This window comes from Enhydra lutris, unplaced genomic scaffold, assembly GCF_002288905.1.
Source record: "Enhydra lutris kenyoni isolate GAN:26980312 unplaced genomic scaffold, ASM228890v2 scaffoldscaffold13, whole genome shotgun sequence".
In the NCBI taxonomy this organism is placed as follows: domain Eukaryota; kingdom Metazoa; phylum Chordata; class Mammalia; order Carnivora; family Mustelidae; genus Enhydra; species Enhydra lutris.
Window position 1 is genome coordinate 55,828,967 of NW_019154097.1, and position 22,638 is coordinate 55,851,604.

Sequence of the window (22,638 nt, forward strand, 5' to 3'; positions counted from 1 at the left end):
GACTCCAGGCTATACAAGTCACCTTGCTGGTGGCCGAGGCTGGACCTCAGATGAGAGCCTTTTCTAAGAAAACCCCAAAATTGAAAAATCGTGTGACGACAGTGTCATTTGCTGGAATAAGGCCAGTGACACGGAAGAGTCTTTAGGAAGGCGTCATTCCCCTGCCTCTGCCCACAGCTGCTTGTGGGCATTCCTGACAAGCGCCTGCCCCTTGACGGGTTCCTCCTGGGTTTACTGTTGGCATATGAAATGCAAGGGGTCTGAGGTGTGTTTCCCCAGATGGAGAGCGCCCCCCCTACAAAGGCCGGAGGCATCCCTGGGCCTGTGATTCCAGATCTTGTCTGTTGCCCATGCATGTGCCAACAGGCCTGCAGGTGCTCCCAGATGGGGCCGCGGGCCATGTGCATGCTGGCCACAGGATCCTGCATGGTCCCTCTGGGTCCCTTGCCCCCCGCAGGAGGAGGGCCGAGCAGCATGCACACCACTGCCACGAAGACAGTTAAAACCTTACAGATGTGCCATTCGGGACGAGTTGGGTTTTGGGGTGTCGAGTCCCCCACCTTGGAGCCAGGGCCCCCCAGGGGCTCAGGGCTTGCAGGCCCCACCTCCAGAAGTTGGGATGCCAGCAGTGGGCCAAAAGATGAGTGTCCCCAGCGTGTCCCTCTGGAGTAACAGCGGAGTGCTTGTCTGCAGCCGTGGGCAGCTTCCCAGTAATAAGCATGAGGCCCCCTGCCCGTGAGCCGCTTGAGACAGAGTGTGGACGTGGACAGGGGGCCATGTGGGGTGCCCAGAGCATGACCCCAACCATGCAGGAACAGGAGAGCCCAAGTCCAGGCACAGGACCAGTGGGAATTCCCAGAGCCGGGCCCTCCTTGAAATGATCTCCATTTCTCTGAATTGTGGTAAAACGCACACAGTATATGACTTGCCATTGTGGCTACTTCTCAGTGTCCAGTTCAGGGTCACCGTTCCTTCCCCTATCTGGCTCCAGAAAATTCCATCTCCTGATGGAGACCCTGTCCCTATGATGCATGGACCTCCACCCACTCCCCCAGCCCCACGGTCTGCTTGCTCTCTGACGACTCTGGGTCCTCGTGTGTGGGGGGTCTCCATGAGTGTTGTCCTGTGTCTGGCTAGTGTCCTTGGGACTCGTCCCCGTGGGGGCAGGGGTTGTTCCTTCCTTTAGAAGGCGGGCTGACACTCTCTCACGGACCACAGGAGTCTGTCCAACCAGCTCTGTGCTCGGTCTGCTCCCGGTGCTGGTCCTGACAGTCTGCCAATGCTTCCTGAGCTCACTCTGTGTCCCACTGATCCTACGAGTCCTCGAGGTAGTGACTGTTATCCTTTCAGTGCAGAGAACACCAGGAGCCTCCCAGTGATGCTCACACCCATGCTTCCACGGGTCCTGGCCAGGGCCTGGGGGGAAACTGAGGCCAGGAGAAGCAGGGACTAAGCTCACAGCTCCCCAGACAGCCAGGGTAGAAGTCATGGCTTCTTGGTGCCAGGACTGGCCCAGGCCTGCCCTGTAACTCCAGACCCCAGAAACCCACCCCCTTGTTGCCTCATCGTCCTTCTGGTCCCACTAGAACTTCCCACGGGGAGCAGTGATCAGGCAGGAGAGAAACCTCTTAATTCACCTCCTCTCTCAGCTGCTCTGGCTGGGGCCATGCTCTGACCTTTCTGACCTGTCCTACATGTGTTAGCCTCTCTCAAAGGGGGGGCTGCTGTGTGTGCCCTTGGGCTGGGCTGGGGGGCCTTTGGCCCAGGTCTCCAGGCCGAGGCAGCCGTGTCCTGGGAGCACAGGGGGTGGCTGCCAGCCCAGTTGTGCCCACCGTCACCCTACCCTCCTTTGGGTCTAAGGGTTGAGGCACTGGAAGCGGTCGGCTCCCCCAAGCCCAACCTCGTCCAGGCCGCCCGAGGTCTCGCTGGAACACCGCTGAGTCGGCAAGCTCCTGCTTATCTCCAGCCTCAGACTGCAGAAGCTGTGGGCGCTTGCGTGGCAGGGAAGAACTGGGCATTGGGAGCAGAGCCTGGAGGGACGGAGCCGTGCTGTGTGACCCACACACCCCTCCATCCTTCTGCTCAAGGACACGTGTGGTGGGGCCACCTGCTTGTCTCCCAGACATCGCCCCTGCTCACTGGAGCGTGGGTCGCCAGACACTTTCCTGAGCTTGTCACGGGTGCTGCCTGGCTTCAGAGGGGATGAGACCATTCCTTGTTTGGAGAAGGAACCCTCCCTACACAGGGCCTGTGGTGCCCCCCGCTCTGGCGTTCCCCACCCGCTTCTTGGAGCCCCAGCCCTGGGACCCACGTGCCTGTGCCATCCTCCCTTGGCCTGGCCCCGGCCTCACGGAGAATCCACAGGACACCAGCAGGAGCGCAGGCCAGTGTGCGCCCCACGCGGTTAGCCGCGTGTGTTTGATGCCGTCCGCCGAGTGTTTTGGCCACACTGCCAAGAGGCGGACTTGTGCTTGGGCAGCGATAAGGGTCCAGCTCCCCAGAATGGATAGAGGAGACCCTCGATGGGCCCGACACTGGGACACACTAACGTCTGCTGGGACGATTACTCTGTTAGAAACCCAACATGGCCCACACGGCCAATGCAGGAGGAGCCTCAGAGCTGGTGCTCAGTCACTCAGGGGTACATGTGGGGTCTGAGGGATGCCGTCCTTCCCGAGCCTGGACTGGGGGCCGTCGAGGGCCAGCAGGCATTGGGGCGTCTGCCCCCAGCCCCCAGCTCCCACTAGACTTGGCCACATCTAGCATCCCACCAGGCTGGGGCTCCAAGAGGCCGGGGGTGGTGGATAGGGGTGCGGGAATGCACACCAGGGAGAACGAATAAAGGGGGTGTAGCGACGGTGCCTGTTGCACACACAGCACGGGTCCGGAGCCCAGGCGTGTGCCCCGAGGGCCTGTCCCCCTGCAGGACCAAAGCCTCGGGCCCTCCAGTCACTGCCGCCACCTCTGCTGGGTCTATCTCATAGAAGTCGTCCCTGCCTTCCTATTGTAGGAAACCAAAGCGATGGTTAGGGTTTTGCTTTCATAGGAGACGTTTAAAACTCAAACAGATGGGGCTCCTGGGTGGCTCAGTGGGTTAAAGCCTCTGCCTTCAGCTCAGGTCATGATCCCAGGGTCCTGGGATCGAGCCCCACATCAGGCTCTCTGCTCCGCGGGGAGCCTGCTTTCTCCTCTCTCTCTCTCTCTGCCTGCCTCTCTGCCTGTGATCTCTGTCTGTCAAATAAATAAATAAAATCTTAAAAAACAACAACAACAAAAAAAAACCTCAAACAGATGCTGAAGGAAACGGGCCATTTACGGTCCCCGCCCCTGGACGCCGGTGCTCTCTCTGCTCCTATGTCCTCCCAGGCCGCGTTCTGTGTGACCTGGTTTATTTTCAGACCAGGGTTAGAATCACTGAGGGAGAAGTTTGGGGAATATGATCCGGAGTTTTGGCAAGTGCGTTTTTCCAGCCCAGAATGTTCCAGCTCACGGTCCCACGAGGGTGTCTCTGCTGCCCTCACAGCGGGCTGGGAAGCGCAGCTCGGACTGGAGGGTTATTTCCAGGACCCGGGGCGTGTGGTGCCGTGGGAACGGCTCTCTGCTGGGTGGAGGTCTGTGCCTTTCAGGGTCGACCTGCGCTGGGCAGACAGCGGTCCTTGACAGTCCTGCCAGGGCGCTGGAGGATGGTGTTGGGCTCGGGGAGTCGGTGCTGCTGGGTCGGGGGCCCCAAAACAGATCGGTGTCTTCTGTTGAGCATGTGTCCTGGGTCAGGAAGCTGTTCCACGTGGCCCTCCCACGTGGCCGGCGGCTGGTGTCACAGCCACGCAAACAGAGACTGTGAGAACAGGGTCACGTGGTCACGATCCCCGCGAAGGAGGCCTGGGGCTTCGGCTCACAACCGACAGGGCTATTCCCTACCCTGTGTTTGCCGAGGGCTCTCCCTGTGGGCGCTTTCTTTTCGCGAAGCCTCGTGGCTGTCTGGCTGGGGCAGGGACACCCGCGTGCAGGAGCACACACATCCTCCGAGGGCCCGCAGATAGGGTGTGTGTTCTCCCCTGTGTCAGAGGTCACGGCCTGCCTTGTCTTTGTGCACCACCAGAAAGGACGTAGGACCCGTCGCATGGGGGTTGGTGGGCTCAGGTGAATGTCAGCGTGGCCGACCTGAGCTGCCCCCCACCGAGCCCATCCCTGCTCCTTCCTGTGAACCCAGCCAGGATCCCCAACCCCTCCCCATTGGTGCCCACCATTTCTTCAGCAGCTCCATGAGCGTCTGACCTGGTTGGGTCAATGCAGCATGTGGAGAGGTTGCTAGAAGCTTCTAGAAAGAAGGTTTCCTGCTGATAGGAGAGCTGTAGGGGGAAGAAGTGGGTTCTCTGCCTGCTGATGGCAGGGAAAGACATTTGGTGACTCCCACAACTGTGGCAGCGGCTGTGCCACCAGGAGGGACCAAGGTCACCAGAGCAGGAGGTGGGAATGAACCCAGGTCCCCAACCCACGTTTGGGCGGCTGAGTCAGCCAGCTCCCAGGCCTTGCCACGTCTTGTGTTTCTGAGGCCTGACAGGTGACCCCAGTAGCCCCCAGCCCCTCCGCTTGGGTTTGCTGACATTGGGGGCTTCAAAGCCTCTGAAGGAAGCTGTAGGCCTGGAGTGTCCCTGAGTAATTCTGCAAACCAGAGGGCTCCAGGTCCATGCCTGCAGTTTCGGAAAAAGGAAACGATCCGATTGTAAAGTGGAAAGTTGTCTAAAACGGGAATGAAAGGCATGTAAATTACGTGCATCACAAGTTAAAGGACATCAGTGTGAAAGAGAATTAGGTCGGCACAGTGGGGTATCGAGACAAATAACGCCTGTCCTGGTGGCCCCGAGCACAACAACCACATGTGGGGTTCAGGTGACCTGCCCCACGTCCCGCTGCAGGAAGACCAAGGCTGATGACATCAGAGCCGCATGTCACCCTCAGCCGTCGCCCACAGCGTAGGCCGGGGGCCCAGGACTTCATTCCTCCCCAGGGCTCAGGGAGGGAGCCCATGTTCTCCAGGCCCCCAGCCAGCCACAGCTCCTGGGGGGTGGTGGCGTCGCCCGGCTGTTCAGACGTCTGGCACCATCCATCAGCTAGCTTCATAAACACCCTAGACGTATGTGAGCTGAGTGGCCCCAGCATGGGGAATCCAGCAGGAGGGGTTGCCGATAGGTGCTCGAAGATTCCAGGCTCTGTTGCACTGGCAGGGTCTTTTGACCGCGGCGTTTCCCTCCAGACCGTAGAGAGAGGCAGGAGTTACTCATTAACCCACACACAGCGAGGCCAGAGACGGTGAGCCGGAGAACTGAGCCTACCTTGGAGAAAGATCACGTTTGTTCGTGCGGCAAGGGCATTGGGGAGCTGGGCTGCAGGGCTGTGGGCACACCCTAGGGGCAGAGGGTAGTGGGGGGCGCAGGGGCCCACGTCCTCCTGGGCCAGTCCCCTTGGCCGCCCTGAAGAAGCAGGTGGCCCCTCCTGGCGAGGAGGCTGCAGGAGGGACACTACGTGTTGGTTGACACCCCTTTGCAGGGTCGGTGTTGAGCCCTGTCTGGGTGCTCTGGGCCGTTTTTAAAGCCTCCCTTTCAGTCTCCACAGTGGGGCCAGCCTGCTGGCAGGTGTACAATAAGACAGCGTGGTTGAGGCTGGTGTTCAGTTCCCCTAAACAGGGCCCAGCCCGAGGGCTTGGCAGGCGAGGGGATCTTGGGGTCAGAGCCGCCCAGCGCCAGAGCTTCCACCCATCCCTGCCCCGGTGTGAGGCTGCCAGCCCACTGAGCCGGAGACTTCGACTGCCTCGTGCTGGCCACCCAGGCCTGCATTAGTTATTGAGCTGGTAGCGTCTGCAGACACCCCTGTTTGGGGGTCAGGAGGGAGCCACGCTGCTCACAGGGAGCGGGACCCAAGGCCACGCCCATCCTGCAGGAGTGCCACGTCCTTGAGAGCTAGCCCAAGGTCAGCTCCAAGATCCTCCCCACTGCATGGCCTTTGGCAGCCTCGTGCCCTTGGCCAGACCCCAGCATGGTTCCAACCCCACACCCTTCTGTCCCCAAGGAGGAGAACCCTGAATTCACCTTAGAAGGGGGGGCGCATGGATGGAAGCTGGCAGGAGGGAAATTTGGGCATGTCCCCTTGCTGGGTGACCTCTCACCTGCTTGTGACCTCCTCACCTCTGACTTCTTTACATGTGACCCTCCCCGCTGGGTATGACCCCAACCCTGCTGGCTGTGACCCCCTACCTGTGCACGCCCCCTGCTGGGTGTGACCCCCCAACCTATGACCCCCCGCTGGGTGTGATCACACACACACACCCCCCCCCCGCCGCTGGATGACTTCAGGCCATCCTCCCCGCCCTCGCCCATGCCCACTCCAACCACTGATCTTCACGTATCCCCTTGGCGTCTGCAGGGCACGGCCTCCGTCCTTCAGCGCCGGTCCCCCAACGAGGAGTACGTGGAGGTGGGGCGCCTGGGGCCTTCCGACTACTTTGGTGAGTCTGGAGTCCCCACCCTCACAGGGTGTGAGTCTCGTGGGGGGGGGGGTCCCTGGAAGGGCGCTGAGGTGGAGAGCCGTGGGGGGCATGCGGGGACCAGGCTGGGGTGCCCTCGATGGATGTGTCCTGGATGCAGCTGCCCCGGGAGGGCATGACCTCGAACCCCTAGCTCCCCAACCCCCTGTGGGGTCGGGGTCGTGGCAGACGGATGGGGAACTGCGCGTCAGTGTCAGCACACCCAGTGCTCCCCGGGACGAGCTTGCTGGAATCCAGTGGAACTGAGCAGTGCGGGCAGCCCTAGGGGCTGGGCCCCTGACCACCCTCTCGCTCCCCAGGGGAGATCGCACTGCTGCTGAACCGGCCCCGGGCGGCCACTGTGGTGGCCCGAGGGCCTCTCAAGTGTGTCAAGTTGGACCGGCCCCGCTTTGAGCGTGTGCTGGGCCCCTGCTCCGAGATCCTCAAGAGGAACATCCAGCGCTACAACAGCTTCATCTCCCTCACCGTCTGAGCCCCGCAGCCCCACTGCCCAGCTTCTGTGTGCTGGTGAGCTCGTCTGTGTCCACGGGCCGCAGAGGGGGTGGGTACCCTGGCTGCGTGGGGCCACCCCTCCCTCCAGGCTTTTGTTTGGAAAAAAACAGTCACCCTGTGCACTTCAAAAACAAGGTCCCCAGAGACCCCTGGGCTGAGGAGATGCCAGCGGCCCCTCCCCACGTCCCTCCCTGTGTGTCTTCTCTGACCAGCCTGCCCCCGGGTGGCCAAAGGGCCCAATGAGAGTCCAGGTTGGCCCCCGGTGGGCTGAAGGTCATGTGATCAGGGCTCCAGTCCTGAGGGTGGTGCGGTGACCTTTGGGGGTGTCCTGGAGGGACCCCCAGCTTCCGGGGAAGTCAGTGTGAGGGACAGAAGGCCCCAGGCATGAGAGCCTCTGGTGACCCAGGCTCACAGGAACCCTTAGCGGAGGGCATGGTCAAGTGGCGCGTGCCCTCATCTCCCCTTGGCGGTGCCCCTGGGGTGGCCTGGCACGTGAGGAGCTGGGGACGCCCCACCATTTGAGGAGCACTGTTCTCCCGGGGCCAGGGGGTCAGGATGATGTCTGCTCTGCAGCTTGTTTGTAAGACAGCTTCTTGGCGACCTTCCGAGAGAGGGGAGGGGTCTTGTAGACACGTGCTAGATAATGTGAGAGCCAGGGGCCCCTTCTGAGATGCCCGGCAATGCCCCACTGGACTCTGCCCTTGCCCAGGAGACATGTGCAGACGAAGCCCCACCCTCCTGTAGCAGGAAGAGGAGCAAAACAGCCCCAGGCCCCACAGTCCCAAGGCCAGATCCATTCAGCGTCCCCTAGATGTGTTTTCTGTCCAGGTACCCTGTGAGCAAGAGAGGCCTGGGGGCGGCACAGAGCCTCCTGGAGTCAAGAACCACATGGCGCAGTTCCCCTGGTTTGCTCTCCTGTGCACGTCCGGGGGGCCCCCACCAGCCCTGCCCCTGCCCACGGAGTTTCTGTGACGCGTGAGCCCGCCCGACTCGTCGCAATGTTCTGAATGCTGCATGTCATATTAAATGTGCAATGAACTCTCCCCTCCCGACTCGGTCTCTTGGTCTGAAATCCTTCACAGAGGAGCGTTTTCTTTTTGTTTTTCTATTGAGGTAAAATACACGTGACCTAAAACTGACCACTTTAACCATTTCTCAGCATCCAGTTCAGGGGCACTGTCCCCCCACCCCAGTCCAGCTCCAGAATGTTCCATTCCCACACATGGAGACCTGTCCCCGTGACGCACGGATCCCCGCCTGCTCCCCCAGCCCCAGCCCCACTGTCTGTTCTCTGTGTCTGTGAGTCTGACGACTCCGGGTCCTCGTGTGCGTGGGGTCCCCACGCATGCCCTTCTGTGTCTGGCTGGTGTCCTCAGGGCTCATCCCCATGGGGCAGGGGGGTCCGGTTCCTTTTAACGGCTGAGTGACACCCACTGTGTGGACCTCGTCGTATTTATCCATCCACCCGTATGAGAGTGGGGCTGTCTCTTCTGTCAGTGTGGGTGTCTCTGCCCTCCATCCTGTTATCAAGAACTCACTATGGTATCTTGGGTGTAGGGCACTGTGGGCAAGGACACAGGCCCCTTGCCCACCTCAGATGCTTTGGATGGGCCGGAGGTTTCTAAGCCAGGAATCGGGGGTGATGACGGGGAGCCCACCTGACTCAGTCCTCGTGTCCAGACTTTGGAAGCCGCAGTTCTGGGCGGAGCCTAACCCCATGCTGCTAGCCTCCCCCAGCCTTTCCCAGGCCAGCAGGCAGGCTTCAACCCTGGAGTAAAACAGGGACTCACACGCAGCCCCACCGTTTGGGACTGCCAGCCTTGCTGTTGGGCTGGGAAGGGCCCATAGGAGCCGGGTGGCCACCAGCCAAGTGCCTTTTTTCATGGCTGGACGGGGGCCAGGCTCCTTGGGAAAGCCGCTGCCAAGCCAGGAGCAGGGATGCCAGCCCCCATGCAGGTCATTCTGCCCTGGTCTGGCCATGCAGGAACTCCAGAATGAGGAATGACCTAAAGAAAGTCACTGCTGCTGGGCTGGGCAGCAGCTAGTGGGTCCAGGATGGGGAGAACCCTGTGTGCACCTTCCTCGAAGTTATCCCTAGGCTGGTAAGAGGGGATGGGTGGAGAAGGATCTCCACTCACAGAGGACATGGGTGAGAGGTGCAGCTCTCAGCTCTGAGCCGTGGGGGTGGGGGAAGTGGTAGTGGGACCCAGTCCACCCGAGTTCTGGCCAGAGGTGAGGTTCTGAGGGGTGTATTCAGGAGGGCTCACCAGGCGGTGGTCTATCATGCTAGACCACGTGGTCTTTTCCGGGAGGCTCTCCTGGACCCCCATGCTGAGCCGGCTGGCCTATTCTTCTATCCCACCACCCCCAGGAGCTTCCTGAAGGACCACAAGTGCTGGCCACCTGAGGTTTCGAGGCTCCGCCCATGAACTCAGGGCCATGGGGCCACCTGGCCTCCAGCTGTCCAGGTCGTGTGGTCCCAGATGCTCAAAACGGGCAGCCACAGGACCTCACAGCAGGGGCAGGGGCCTGGGACTGGCAGTGGTCTTCAAACCGTTTCTCTGTTCTGTCTTAGGAATTCAACACATATTCTGCTCAAATTTCTTGCCAAAGTATCTATTTGAACAATAAAAAACCTTCACACTTCAAAGCACGGCATGATAGAAATGTAACAGGAGCCCAGTATGTCATTCTGAGCGTTCTGGTGCCACTACAAAAACAGGAGCAAAAGCAAGTGAGATTCAGGTTTTTGAGTTAAAATAGACATAACATAGAGTCTAGTGTTTTAACCATTTTTAAACATACGGTCCCGTGGCATTTAGCGCATTCATAACCATCACCGCTGTCTCGTCTCCAGAACATTCTATCCCCCCTCAGTGTCCCCGTGACACACTAACCCCCACCTGCTTCCCCAGCTCTGCTGTCGGCTTTCTGTCTCTATAAAAAAGTTCATTTTAATGAAGATTTTATTTAGGGGCAGCTGGGTGGCTCAGTCAATTAAGCGTCTAGCTCTCAATCTCAATTTGGGTCTTGATCTCAAGGCCGTGGGTTCAAGCCCCGCACTGGGCCCCTTGCTGGGCTTGCAGCCTACTTAAAAATAGTAATAACACTAATATATCTTATTTAATTGAGTGTTCTGAAAACATTGTCATTTGTGCTTCGAGCATCTTACCAGTATAGAAAACAGTGGACACGAGACGCCGTGTTCCGGGAATCACGTCTTTGGTGTTGGCACATATATCGCAAAGCCCTTCTCCCGGGCACGTTCCTGCATTCCACAACAGCCGCACGTCGCTGGTGGCTGCCCCTCGGGACAGCGCAGGCGCAGACCTGGAGGGCACCGCTCCTGGGCCTCCGGATCCTGTGTGAGCGCGAATTCCCCAGGAGCCGGTGAAAACAAAGCCAGTGAGGAAATACCCCATCTCTGTGTGGCTGCCATATGCAGCCCTGGACACACACTGTCCTCAGCGGCTTCCTCCTTCACTTCTGTGAAAGTTACACGTGGACCTGGGAGGGACGTACGTGTGAATAACGGCCTTCTAAGTCCATTAGAGATCTTCAGCATCCTGTGGCTCAGCGCGGAAGGTCCTGGTTTGAGGCTAGAGCATCCCGGAGGGCAGGGGGCCCAGGCGCCCGACCCCAGTGGGACCCTGGCGTGTTGGGCTGGGCTTGGGAGGGACAGCGAGAAAGACTGGGGGAAAACTCCAGGCAGAGTGGAGATGGGTCTTGAGGGACCCACTTAAAGGAGGCAGAACTGGGATTGGGGCCTGGAGCCTCTCTGTTACCTCTTGCCACGTAACAATTTCCCCAGATTCGGCAGCCCCAGCCATCACGTTCCTGCTGTGTGGCCATCTCCACGTGCGGGGCAGGACCTAGGGAGCAGCTTAGCTGGGAGGTTCTGGCCTGGGTCCCTCAAGAGGTAGAGGCCAGGGGGCTGGGTCTACGTTCCCTAGGGCCGCCTCCCAGGACTGTCCCTGCTGTGGACAGAAGGCCTCGGTTCTGATGCAGGACAGCTCCCAGGGCCACCAGGGCTTCCCCATGACTCAGTGATGTGACGTCTGGCTTCCCCCAGTGAGTGGCCCGAGGGAGCAAAGAAGCAGGCCTCGTCCTGGAGGTCACTTTGAACCATGCTGTCATTAGTAATGGTCACACTTGCAGAGAAGCAGGGTGTCACGGAAACTTTGGGCAGCTCCGAGGGCAGGGCTCTCACTGCTGGGTCGTGCTGGCTGCTACCATGGCTGTTGGTGGCCAGACAGCCCTGTGAGAAGTGGAGCCCTGAGCCGTACCGGAGGCCCCGGGCACCTCCAACATTGTGGCATGGGGGTGTCCAGACAACCACAGGCAGAGAGGCCACATTGCACTCTGAGGTCTCATTTTACAGATGAGAAGCTGGAGGCTGGAGGTGGTGGTCGCTGCCCACCAGCCTTCCCTCGCCCCTACGTGCAAGACTGGGCCCAGTCGTGGCAACCAGCATCCTTCCATCGTCTTCAGAGCCCGGTTCCCCGCGTGGGCGTGGTGGCACCGGGGGACCTAAAAGGAAGGCAGACGCTTTGAGCCCCTGGGCCTGGCAGTTTGTTACAGCAGCGGAAGGAAGCACATACAGACGCTGAGCCGGGATTGGGGCCGAGCTCCGGGCCCATCCTGGAGGCTGGGGTCGACCACCAGCTGTGCCACTTCGAACGTAGGAAGCCCTGGGCCAGGCAGGGTGGGGCCCCCTGTCTTGGAGGGTGGGCTCTGGTTCCTGCTGCCCACTTCGGGGGTCGTGGTCCAGAGCAGAATCTTCCCCAGCTGGGCCCTGGGCCTGTTCCCTCTGGCGCCTGGCGGGCATAGACCGGGTCTTGTAGGGCTCGTGAAAGCACACTTTTGTGTCCCTGAGACAACAAGCCAGGCGATTGTTCCTGTCCCATCACAGCCCCCAGGGCGGTGCCAGGGGCGCGGTACAGAATAGATGCTGGGATGGGGTCTGCGGCGGGCGGGGATGGGGGGCGGGCGCTGGGGACTGTGGCCATGTAGACTGACCCACGCACTCCCCCTTGGCCCCCAGCTGCTGTGGCCAGGACTGCCTCCGTCCCCGGGGGCCCCGTGCCTCCTGGCTGCTCAGGGGGCTGACGCGGACACCACTGTCCTGAGGGGCTTCCGGAGGGGCCAGGGCGTGGCTGGGGCAGGCCCGTGGGTGAACCCTGTGTGCACAGGTGCCAGGTGCTTCTCAGGGCCAGGTGCTCCCTCGGCCCCAAGAGACATTTGAATAAACACATAAAGGCAACCTTCTGGTTGAAGGAGGAAAATGTTGGGAAAGCCAGCCTCTGGCTTCCACAGGTTGGAAAAAAAGGGAAACTTTGACCAAGGTCTCCCAGATTCTACCAAAATGAGCTCAAAAGAGCTCACAGCTTACATGTAAAGACAGAAGTATAAAACTTCCAGACACGCAGACAGAAGCTCCTAGATGGCGAGCCGGCTGGGAAATTGCTCTGAGACTGAACCCCCAGCATGCCGTCCGTGAAAGGGAAATGGGATTACGTGGAATTCCTGAAAATGAAAACCATTTGTCCTGCAACAGCCTCAGAAACTTTGAGCCACAGATGAGAATAGGTTTTCAAACCACATGGCCCACGAAGGGAAGAGCTCTGGACACTCGGCTGGGGCGTGAGCGAAAGTCCCACCCAGGAGCATGCATGGCAGATACATGCAAGGGACATGCAGGGGACAGAAGAACATGTACGTGGTTAGGGCCCGCTCTCCACACTTGTCAGGGCAGCCACGGGGAAAAGTGGTGACAACGCCCAGGGCCACAGGGTCACCCACTCACGTGTGCTAGCGCTCTCTCTCTCTCTTTAATAAATAAACCTTTTAAAAAATACTAATAAAAAATTAAAAAACCCACACCTAACCAGGGACTACCGTCTGGCCCAGCGGCTGTACTGTTGGGTACTTGCCCCAGAAAAACTCAGCACCTCAAGGGAAGCCTCACGGCAGCCTTATTCACACGGCCCCAGGCTGGAGGGTACCCAGGGATCCTTCAGCGGGCTGTCCACGAGCTGCCACAGGATGTGGCTTGGCTACGGTGAGGAGCCAGCCGGCAATACAGCAGCAGCCCTGGTGCGTCTCCAGAGAGCCATGCTGAGCAGAAGAGCCAGCCCGAGGGTCATGGGCTCTGGAATTCCACATGCCGCTTGCATGCCCTCTGTGAAATGATGACACGTGGGAGGGGAGCCAGGCTTAGGTGGGGGGTGGGGAGGGAGTGGCTCACACACGGCGCCCCTCGCACTGATGGGGTGGCCTGCACGTTTGCTGGACCCACATGGAGATCTGGCTCGTGGCACCGCACACGTGTTTTGTAAGACGTGGGCACGGGAGGGCACCGGGTAAAGGGCAGCACATGTCTCTGTGTTTTGATCCCAAGGGAAAGAGAGAGGCTGGGTGTCTCAGGGGCAGTGAAGAGAATGCCGAGGCACGGAAGGCAGGTGGCACCGGGGATGGGATCAGACATTCTTCTACACCTGCGGAACTGGGACCCCAGGAGCCAGGAGTCTGGTGTCCCTTAGAGAACCTTGGGCCTGACTAGGGAGGAGAGCAGGGAGGACAGCCCAGTGGGGGAGGCCTCAGATGGGGCAGGAACACAGGAGGTGCTGCAGGTGGGGTCGGCAAGCTGTGTCTTCACCCCTCACACCCAGGCAGCACAGCCCGGCCTGGCCTTGGCCCCTTTCCCCACATACCCAGAGTCCCCCAGAGCCACTCTGCCACTTGCTTTGTGACCTTGAGCCAGTCCCTGGGCACCTCTGGGCCTTACCACCCCCCACGACACCTGGAAGGGAGCACAGTGGTCCAGGATACCCTCCCTGACCTGGGGAGGGCTCATGGGAGGCTGGGTGCTGGGAGCCCCAGAGTCAGAGGCCCGCCCTGTGGTGGACACCCGGGCCCATTCATTAGTTTGCCATCCCGTCTGCCCTCTTCCGCTTACTGTGCCCCTTTGACACTGTTCTGGCCACGGAGGTGGCCTGGCTTCCCCAGAGACACCCTTTCTGGCCGTCTGACCTGGGCATTCAGAGGATGGATCTGTGCTGGGCCCAGCAGCCCCTCTCGCTGCCCATGCATCCAGGTATAGCAGCTTTTCAGGGGGCCACCCTGGATGCCCCATTCGCTGCTCCCTGTTATGGGTCTCAAGGGCGTGAGCCTCTGAGCTGCAGCTTTCCCGTCCATCAGTTGCGGGTAGAGACCCCTGCAGCCCCATGTGAAATGAGAGCCCAACTGGCAGGAGGCAGCTTGCCAACCAAGGCCGTCCCGCACACCCTGCTGGGAGGACACCCCTGGCTGCCACCGCCCCAGCCTCACCTCCCCCAGCTCGGTGGCTGAATCAGCCGGGCAGTGACTCACTTTGAGGTCTGGCACTTCCCTCCCGGGCCCACGGTTGCCAGGCTGCGCACAGGGGCGGCTGACTCCTTGTCTGGGAAGTCCTCGCCCTCAGCAGTGGCCTGTCTGTCTGGGATGGCTCGGGGGCCCTGGGCCCCGTGGTTCAAGGGCTCCCATGATGACTGCAGGCCGTGGGGGCTCCGGTCCCTGAGACTCAGATCCAGACAGGGTCCCTGGGGTCTGCCCTGGGCTCGCCAGAATGAGGCTCCACCCCATCCCCTTCCCGGAAGCCACAGACTGCGTTGACCTCGTTCTCCCCTCTTGGACTGCTCTTGCCTTCTGGGATGTGACCAAATTAGGAAGTCGGTGACTCACTTCTCTGCCCCAGCCTCACCTCCCGTCGGGCAGAGCATCCCCTCTCTCATGGGGGTCAGCTAGTCTGGTTCTAACTTAAGCACCAAGGGCAGGGAAACCTTTAATTAGTCTCGATCTGGGCCTGGAAACCCAAGATGGTGGCATGCTCCAGGACCGCCAAGGCCCTCAGGACCCTTCTGTGGGAGCTACTTCCCAGAGCCAAATCTGCATCACTTCTAGAATCCACGTGCAGAACTCTCACTTGGCCACGTGGAAGGTCGTTGGGTTTTCTGCTGCTCCCGCCATGGGGGGTCTTCTCTAGCTTGGACAGAGCCCCTCGCCATGCCTCTGAAGGCCTCCCTTTCAGCCGCCCCGGTCCATCGCTGCTTTTACTTTCACAGCTGCAGAAATTAGGCTGGTGTGTTTCAGGAACGTGCTGGGCCATGAACTCGGCCGTTGCTGACCTACCACCCTGTGACGGTTCCGGGTGGGCATACACGGGGCTTGCGAACCCACAGAACCCTTCGGGTGCTGTCTAACCTGCCCCGAGTCCTGCTGCTGTTTGCGGCAAGGACTGTCTCGTCTCCTCTGCGAAGTGAGAGTGCAAAGCGATGTGCCCATGGCACGGGGACACGCGGGGTCGGAGCTATGGCAGCAGGGCGCACACATCCGTGACCAAGCGCATGGATCCCAGAGCCTGCATGTTCAGAGCCCCGGGCTCCGATGGGGGCGGCCTCTGGGCAGCAGGGGGACCCCGTGGTGGCGCTCGGCCTGGAATCCGGGCAGCTGCTCTGCTCCCCCCACACAGGCCAGCTGGTCCTGTCTTCTCCTCCCCTCCCTTCACATGGAGCCTCCGCTGCCCAGGGCCAGCCCGGAGCACACCCAGCTGCCACTCGGGGGATCCATCTTTGTAGAGGTGACGGACAGTCCAGGGACCCACAACGTCCCCTGGGTGTGGTTTGTGGTCACCATGTAGTGTCCCTCCGAGGCCTTGTGACATCAACAGCCACCACGGGTTCTGTAGATTAAAACGTGGGATGGGGCCCAGCGTGTGTGGCTGGTCTCTGCTCCCCAGTGTAGGGGCCCCGGGAACTAAGGACCTGGAAGGATAGAAGCAGGGGGTTCCTCCTGTCTTGTCCGGGATGCTCTGCTAAGTTCAGACACCCCTCTGGGTCTATGGGCCTCAGCAGCCAGCTGGTCTCCCTACATGGGCACCAGCTCCCCAGGGTGAGCCACCCGACCAGAGGTCCCCTTAGGCCCCGGGTCCAGTGTCTCTCCAGGGCCTTGGGAGGGGCCCCTCTGTAGTGCTGGGTGGCTGAGGCTGCCGGCCAGCTCCTCAGTGTGCACTAGGCTGTGTGTCTCCCTGCACAGGGGCCCTCTTGGTCTGGTCCCCAGCTGTCTGCCCGCCCCTCCAGCCCCACGCATACGTTTGTTGAATGAATGCATGATTGGCTAAGCCCACACAAAAGGCCTTGTAGGGACTGCTTGGATCAAAATGAACTGAACTGCTGAGTCAAGGGTCCTCAGGAACCCTAAATGGGGCACAGAGGCTGAGCCAGAGCCAGAGGGACTCTGCCAGGTCCCAGTAGATGCTGGAGCCAAGGTTGGAACCTCCGCTCTGGGCACCAGACCCCTACACAGCCCCTCCAAGCTACTGAGTCAGAAAAAATGCGTGTTACTTTGCGTGTCGTTGGCTCGTCATTGTTTCCAAATGCACTACAGCAAGTTGTGTGCAATTCCGAGGAAAGCGCCCTGGTCATCCCCGGAAACGCCAGGGGCCCCCGGGGCTTCATTTTTCTACAGGCTAAAGAGGTTGCCCAGAAAAACTTGACGCATTTAGACAATTCCAGTGTGAACTCTCCAAATTACCTAGTGTCTGTGGTGTGTTGTGTGTGGGGGGAAGTGAGGGTGGCCGGGGACAACCTCTTTGATCCCTGGCCTGGGGGAGGGGGAAAGGGTGGACTCCCCGGTGCTCCCAGCCTAACCGGGGCCATACCAGACTGGGCCATAACGGGACTGGGTTTTGAACGCTTTGGGACTACGAGGCCTAGGTCCCAGGGAACTGGAGGCTGGCCCTGGTGGGGCTGGGGCTCAGGGGAGCCTTGGCTAATCCAGGCTGTCCCCAGCCCTCCATGCCTGGCGCCCCCACACATACCAGTCCAGGGCTGGCTGCCTCTGGGCTCCCTCTTCACCTCCACAGCTACCCCTGGTCCCAGCCGCTGGTCATAAGTCACCAGCCTCCTGAGGCTCCCGGCCCCCACCCCCACCCCCTCTTACCTCCTTCGAGTCCAGCCCCAGACTGGCCCCAGGGACCAGGGAGCCTTCAGACAGAGACCAGCACAGACCAGCCCTTCCCACTGCACCCCTCCCTCTCCTGGTATCCCAACTCCCAGATCTGGGCAGCCCTGATCCTCACCCTCCCTGCCCCCGTACCCCTCCTCGGTGCTTGTCCCGAGCTTCCCCTACACCCCACCGCTGATCCCAGAGGCCCCCTTCTGCCCTACTGCCCACTCTGCCTAGGCCTGGCCCACGGTGGCCTGTGCCTAGATATCTGAGGTGTGGAAAGAACCAATGGGAGAGTCTCAGGCTTCGGGGTGGGGCCCGAGTCCAGACCACCAGCCTGCTGGGGTGGGGGGTTTAGCTTCTGTGGGCCTGGAGGCCCCCAGCCTCACCCTCCCTGCTGGGCCGTGCAGGGACCCGGGGACATTCCAGGCCTCAGCTCTGGAAGGAGGTGTGGGAGTCTGGGAACCTTCTGGAATGGAATGCAGCCTGCCTGTGGGTGTTGAAGCCTTCCCGTGCAGCTACCTTCAGTCCTGTCTCCATCCCTCAGGGGGCTGCTGCTCTAGAACTGGGGGTGTTGAACTACTGGACCTCCAAGGACCCTTGAGGTGCTGGGGAGGGGATAGGGGTCTTGGCTCTGCAGTGCCCCTGTGGCCTGGCAGGAGCTGGGGGCCCATTCCTTCAGCAGCAGGAGCAGGAGAGCCTGGTCACCGCCCCCAGAGTGAGGGTGCACCAGCTGAGGGGCTCTGAGCCCCTCGGGGTTGCTCCTGGGAGACCAACAGGAGCTGAGGCCATGTCACTTAGCAGGCCAGTGCCAGCCAGGGCCGAGGGGCTCCCCGCCACCCTGCTCCAGGCCTCACAGGCAGCGGAGCCCAATGACAGCTCAGAGGGGCCTTGGCCTTCAAAGAGGGAGCTGATCCGGTGTTGGCCGTGGCCTTGACACAGAGCCACCCACCCAACAGCTCCTGCTGTGTGTTGAGGACCAAGTGTGTGCCAGGTGTGCGCTAGGTGTGTGCTGGGTGCCACGGTCCCCACCACACAGAGCCCCTGACAGCCCATAGGACCCATTTTGCAGATGAGGAAATGGAGCTCGGAGAGGGCTGACACCTGCGGGGGCCTCTCTTGGGCTCTGAAGGGCTCCCTCCCTTGTGTCAGCCTGAGTCTCCCTGTTCCCACTCAGCGGTGGTCTCCCTTGCCCAGGAACTGGGATCTGAGCCTGCCCCCGTCATAAGCCCTCTGTTTATGTCCCAGGCCACCCCCCAGCATGCGGGGCAGTCGCCCAGCAAAGGCCTGTCCTTGAGGCCACTTACCCGGCCATCTCAGCTTCTAGGCTGAGCTGGGGAGAGGGTGGGCAGAGCAGAGGCCTGGCATATCCCACAAACACTGGCAGGACCAGAGTCCCGTGGCCAGTGGGCCCCATCCTGGAGCCCTGATCTGGTGGGGCCGCGAGACTGTATACGGCAAGCAGTGAATTTCAGAGTGTTCTGAGAAGAAAGAAAATACAGCCAGGCCATGGCTTTGACAGGGCTGGGGTGGGGGTGGGGAGAAGAGGGAGAGTCAGGGTGGGGGGCTGGAGCTGGGGGGATGGTGGGGAGATGGGGAGATGGGGATGGGGGCAGGGATGGGGTTCATGGGGGACAGTGGGGGGCAGATGGGGAGTGGGATGGGAATGGGAGGGAGATGGGGGAGGGTCGGGGGAAATGGGGGTGAGGAGGGGAAATGGTGGGGAGGAGAGCCAGCGGTCAGGGAGTCCTGAGCCTAGAGAGACGCAGGAACTGCCATGGAGAGTATGGGGGAAACTACTGCTGGGGGCCAGTTGTACCCTGAGGGCAGATTCCCCGCTGGGAACACAGCTCCCCGCTAGCTCCCTCCTGGAGGTCAGCCCTGACGAAAGCCCAGCAGCCCTCTTCTGGAACAGGCTGCAGAACTGGGCAGGAACCCCAGCTCCAAACAGGCCACCAAGGGTGGACACCTCCCCTGGAGGTTCTGCCAGGCCCCCGCCCTTCTGCACAGTGAGCCTTGCTGGGCTCCGACTACCTTCAGGACAGCTCCAGGGTCAGCAGGTGAGCTGCGGAAGGCAAGGACACGTGAAGGAGAGGGGTTGCCTCGAGAAGCAGACAGAGCAGGGCTGGATTCCGCCCTGTGCTCACCACTTGTGGGGCCACAGCCGGGGAAAGGGGGCCCACGGAGGCTGGGCCCAAGCTATGGGCTCAGAGGGGCTGAGAGCCGAGAGGGTGTAAGGACGCGAAGAACCACCGGATGCTGCCCTGCAGGTCCCCACACTGGTGGTGCAGGGAGACCATGGAGACACACATGGTAGTCTTCCAGGTGCCCCCTCCTCCAGGGAGACCACCAGGAAAGCATGAGGCCCTGATTCAGCAGCTTCCAGAAGCCAGCAAGGGGAGCACTTGAGGTGTGCAGGAGATGGGCTGGAAGGTTCTGGGTTGGTTGGGTCCCAGCTGGGAGGGATGCTGGAGCCGGCACTTCCCCCTTGGGCCAGCGGCTTGTGGGCAGGTCCCTGACGAAGCCCCTCCCTGGGCTGGGAACACCCCTCCTCCCTCCTGCCCTGGCCTCGTAGGTGACAGGAAACCCTGGGGAGTCCCTGACCCATCCTCCATACCGGGGCTACCAGGCCGGAAACTTGCGCCTGGGTCGGAAAGTGATGGGCTGGCACTGGGGGGACAGGACCAGGAGGGGGAGGATGGGGACCACAGGGGAGGGGGAGGGGCGGCGGAGGAATTGAAAGTGCATTCCAGACTGATGACTCAGCGCTGCCTTCGGGCGGGGAGGGGAGCCGGCGGGGCTGCCCGCTTGGGAAGGTCCCTGGGAGACGCTCCGGGAGAGGGAGATAAGATGGGTGGGGCCCGGCTGGAAGGAAAATTCCTGGCCTGGGGAGCCCAGCTGCCGGCGGCTGTCCTTCCAGGCTCAGGTGCCGCCACCTCCTTGAAGCCTTCTCAGATTCCTCTTCTGCCGTCTGGACCCAGGGGCGCCCTTGGGGACCCTGGCTTCATTCAGCTTCCCGTCAGACTCGGGCTGGTCCTCAAACTCTGGGGCAGGGTCCAGGCAGGCCAGGGGGATGGTGGGAGCTGGGGGAGGGCATTTTGGGGGGCCTTTCAGCAAAGCCACAGGCCATGACACCATGCACATGCACCACTGCGAGGGGTGCGTCCCTTCTGCTGGACGAGGCCCTGCGCCCACTGGCCTTGTGGGGCCTGGGTCACCGCTTCCCTCTGCGTCTGGGAGACGCGGTGGGGGCCCATCCTTGGAGGTGCCAGGGCCAGGCCTCTGGCACGTGCCGGCAGCGGCGGCCGTGTCCCCGTGTGAGTTCACCTAATCCTTGAAACCACTCCTAAGTCAGGGGCAGCCCCTGCTGGGCTTCGTGCCCTTGGGTCCACCCCACCCAGGCAGAGTCGCCGTCTGTTTACCAGGAGGATACCTACTGTGGAAGCAGAGGACAGGGCCTTGCGGGGGCATTGGTCTGGGGGTCCCCTGCTGTGGGGAAGCCCGGCACCCGGTCACAAGGACGCACAAGCAGCAAGGGCAAGGCACTGGCACCTAGAACCACCTGGCTGGCCTTGGGACACAGAGAGCTATGCACTCTGCAGTAGGTTAACCTCCGGATTTGGGAGAGGTTGGTTAGGATTCCTCAGAAGCCAAGGCCCAGAGTGGCTCCCTGACTTACCCATGGAACATGCTAAAAGGAGACAGCGTGGATTAGGACCAGGATTTTTTGGGTGCTGAGCTGCCCTCACCTGGACCCCACAGCTGCTCGAGGTCTGGGGTCCTTGATAGACCCTCGGGGACATCGGGAGGGCCTCTCAGCTGCTTAGAAGGAAGAGAGCCCGGTGGTGGTCCCAACTCCCAGATCTCACGGGAGAGTGCTAGGCAGGCCCCAGCCCGGGTGAGACCCTGAGTGGCTATTTCCTGCCTACACCAGCTTTGCCAACAGGAGCCTGGACAGGGAAGAAAGGATTATTTATAACCCACTATCTGCCGGGACAGTGCTCTCTAACTCGGGGGACGGCCCAAGACTTGGCCATGAGGGGTGCTGGCAGGAGCCACGGACGTCAGTCCTGGGGGCCATCGAGTGCATTCATGCCAGAGCCTGGCCGCATGGCTCATTTCCCCCTGTGGTCTGGTGGCTTTCCCTGTCCCTGAAGCAGAGAGGGAGAGGGCTGATCCGTCTGAGAGGTTCACTCTAGCTGTAGGATTGAGATGGATTGGTGGGTAGGGGATGGCGCCCAGGATGATGGGACAGGTTTCCTGGAGGAAGGTGGGGGCTAGGGCCAGGAGGCGAGATTGGGTGGGCACTGGCCAGGTTTCCAAGACATCTTGAGGGCCGAGTCACCAATGTTTCCTGACACACGGGATGTCCACTCAGAGGGCTTCGGGATTGACTCCTAGGCTATGGTCTGAGCAGCTGGGAGGATGGGGTCCTCAGGGTCAGAGCTTGCAGTAGGTCTGGGGGTCTGTCTTGGTCGTGTGAGGGTTGGCTTGTCTGTCGGACCCCCAGGCAGAGGTGCCGAGTGGAGTCTGGGGCTCAGGAGGGAGCCCTGGGTTTGAGATCTTGACAATGGGGGAATGGAGAAAGGGACATGGGAATGGCCTCCCACCATTTTGGGCCAAGGAGAGCATTCTGAGAAGGAGCTACGTCAGTCGTCTTGGGAGAAACAAGGGACACAACGCTTTTGCTCTTTCTTACTCGGTGTGAACAAGGAAGCCCAAGCGGCTCCTGCCAGCCATCTTGTCACCATGAGGACATCTGCTGAAGGAGGATGCCAAGGGGAGAGGACCACTAACACACAGAGCTGGATCCTTGATCAGACCTCTCCTGAAGCATCATGACCTCTGTGCTTCCCAGTAAGGTCCCTCATTGTGTAAGCTTCCTTCTGTGGAGCTGAAAGCATCCAGCCAAGGACCATCAGCAGGCAGGTAGGTCCCTTGCTTCCATGTTTGCCACCCATCCCCTCCACCTTCTGGGAGATCAACTCTACGAGGGCAGTGATGTTGTTAGTCATGCTTGTGTCTTTGGAGAGACACGGTGTTCCCACGAGGTGCATGACAAATGTCTGCTGAATGAACGCGTCTTAGCGTGTTGTCAAAGCAGGACCCGGAAACAATCCCCATGTATACCCAAGTTTGGGTTTCAGGGGCTGGTGACTTTATTTTGGACTCTCTGGATGAAGGTCTCCCTAGGGTTGTAGCCAGACATGGAGGTTTGAAGGGCCGAGCTCAGCACTGTCCCAGGTAAATGAGGGTAGGTGGCGTGGGGCATGGAGGGTCCCGAGGGGTGTCTAGGATGTCCCTGGCTGCCCCCAGCTGCCCCACCCAGGGCTCCTGGGGTCCGGGGGTGGAGGAACTCAGAGCGGTGGTGGAACTATATGCTGTGCTCTCCATACCCCAGTGCTGAGCACTTCCCAGGCACGTGTGAGGCCACAGGGGCTCAGAGAGGTGAAACCACTGGCCGCAGGTCACATAGCAGATGGTGGTGGAGCCATCCTTAGACCTGGGTTGTCCCTTTGCTGGGCCTTGGGCCTGGGTTCTTTCCTGCCCCTCTTGACACCCCCACGGGCGGGTGCATAGTAGGAGCTCAGGAAGCCGAAGGACCTGTATGCTGCTGGCCA

At 60.8% G+C, this 22,638-nt stretch overlaps 1 protein-coding gene across 4 annotated transcripts in view; it reads left to right on the forward strand.

Moving 5' to 3' along the window:
* LOC111145841 (protein kinase cAMP-dependent type I regulatory subunit beta) overlaps positions 1 to 8,076 on the forward strand; it is a 79,585-nt gene extending 71,509 nt beyond the window's left edge. For 3 of the 4 annotated variants that reach the window (XM_022501106.1, XM_022501105.1, XM_022501108.1), the window contains 2 exons: positions 6,421 to 6,502; positions 6,841 to 8,076. In XM_022501106.1, the coding sequence (XP_022356814.1) occupies positions 6,421 to 6,502; positions 6,841 to 7,013 (255 nt within the window). In that variant the 3' untranslated portion in view covers positions 7,014 to 8,076. The remainder of the gene's footprint in view (positions 1 to 6,420; positions 6,503 to 6,840) is intronic. The other variant, XM_022501104.1, reaches the window with a different exon arrangement.
* Positions 8,077 to 22,638: the final 14,562 nt, after the last annotated feature.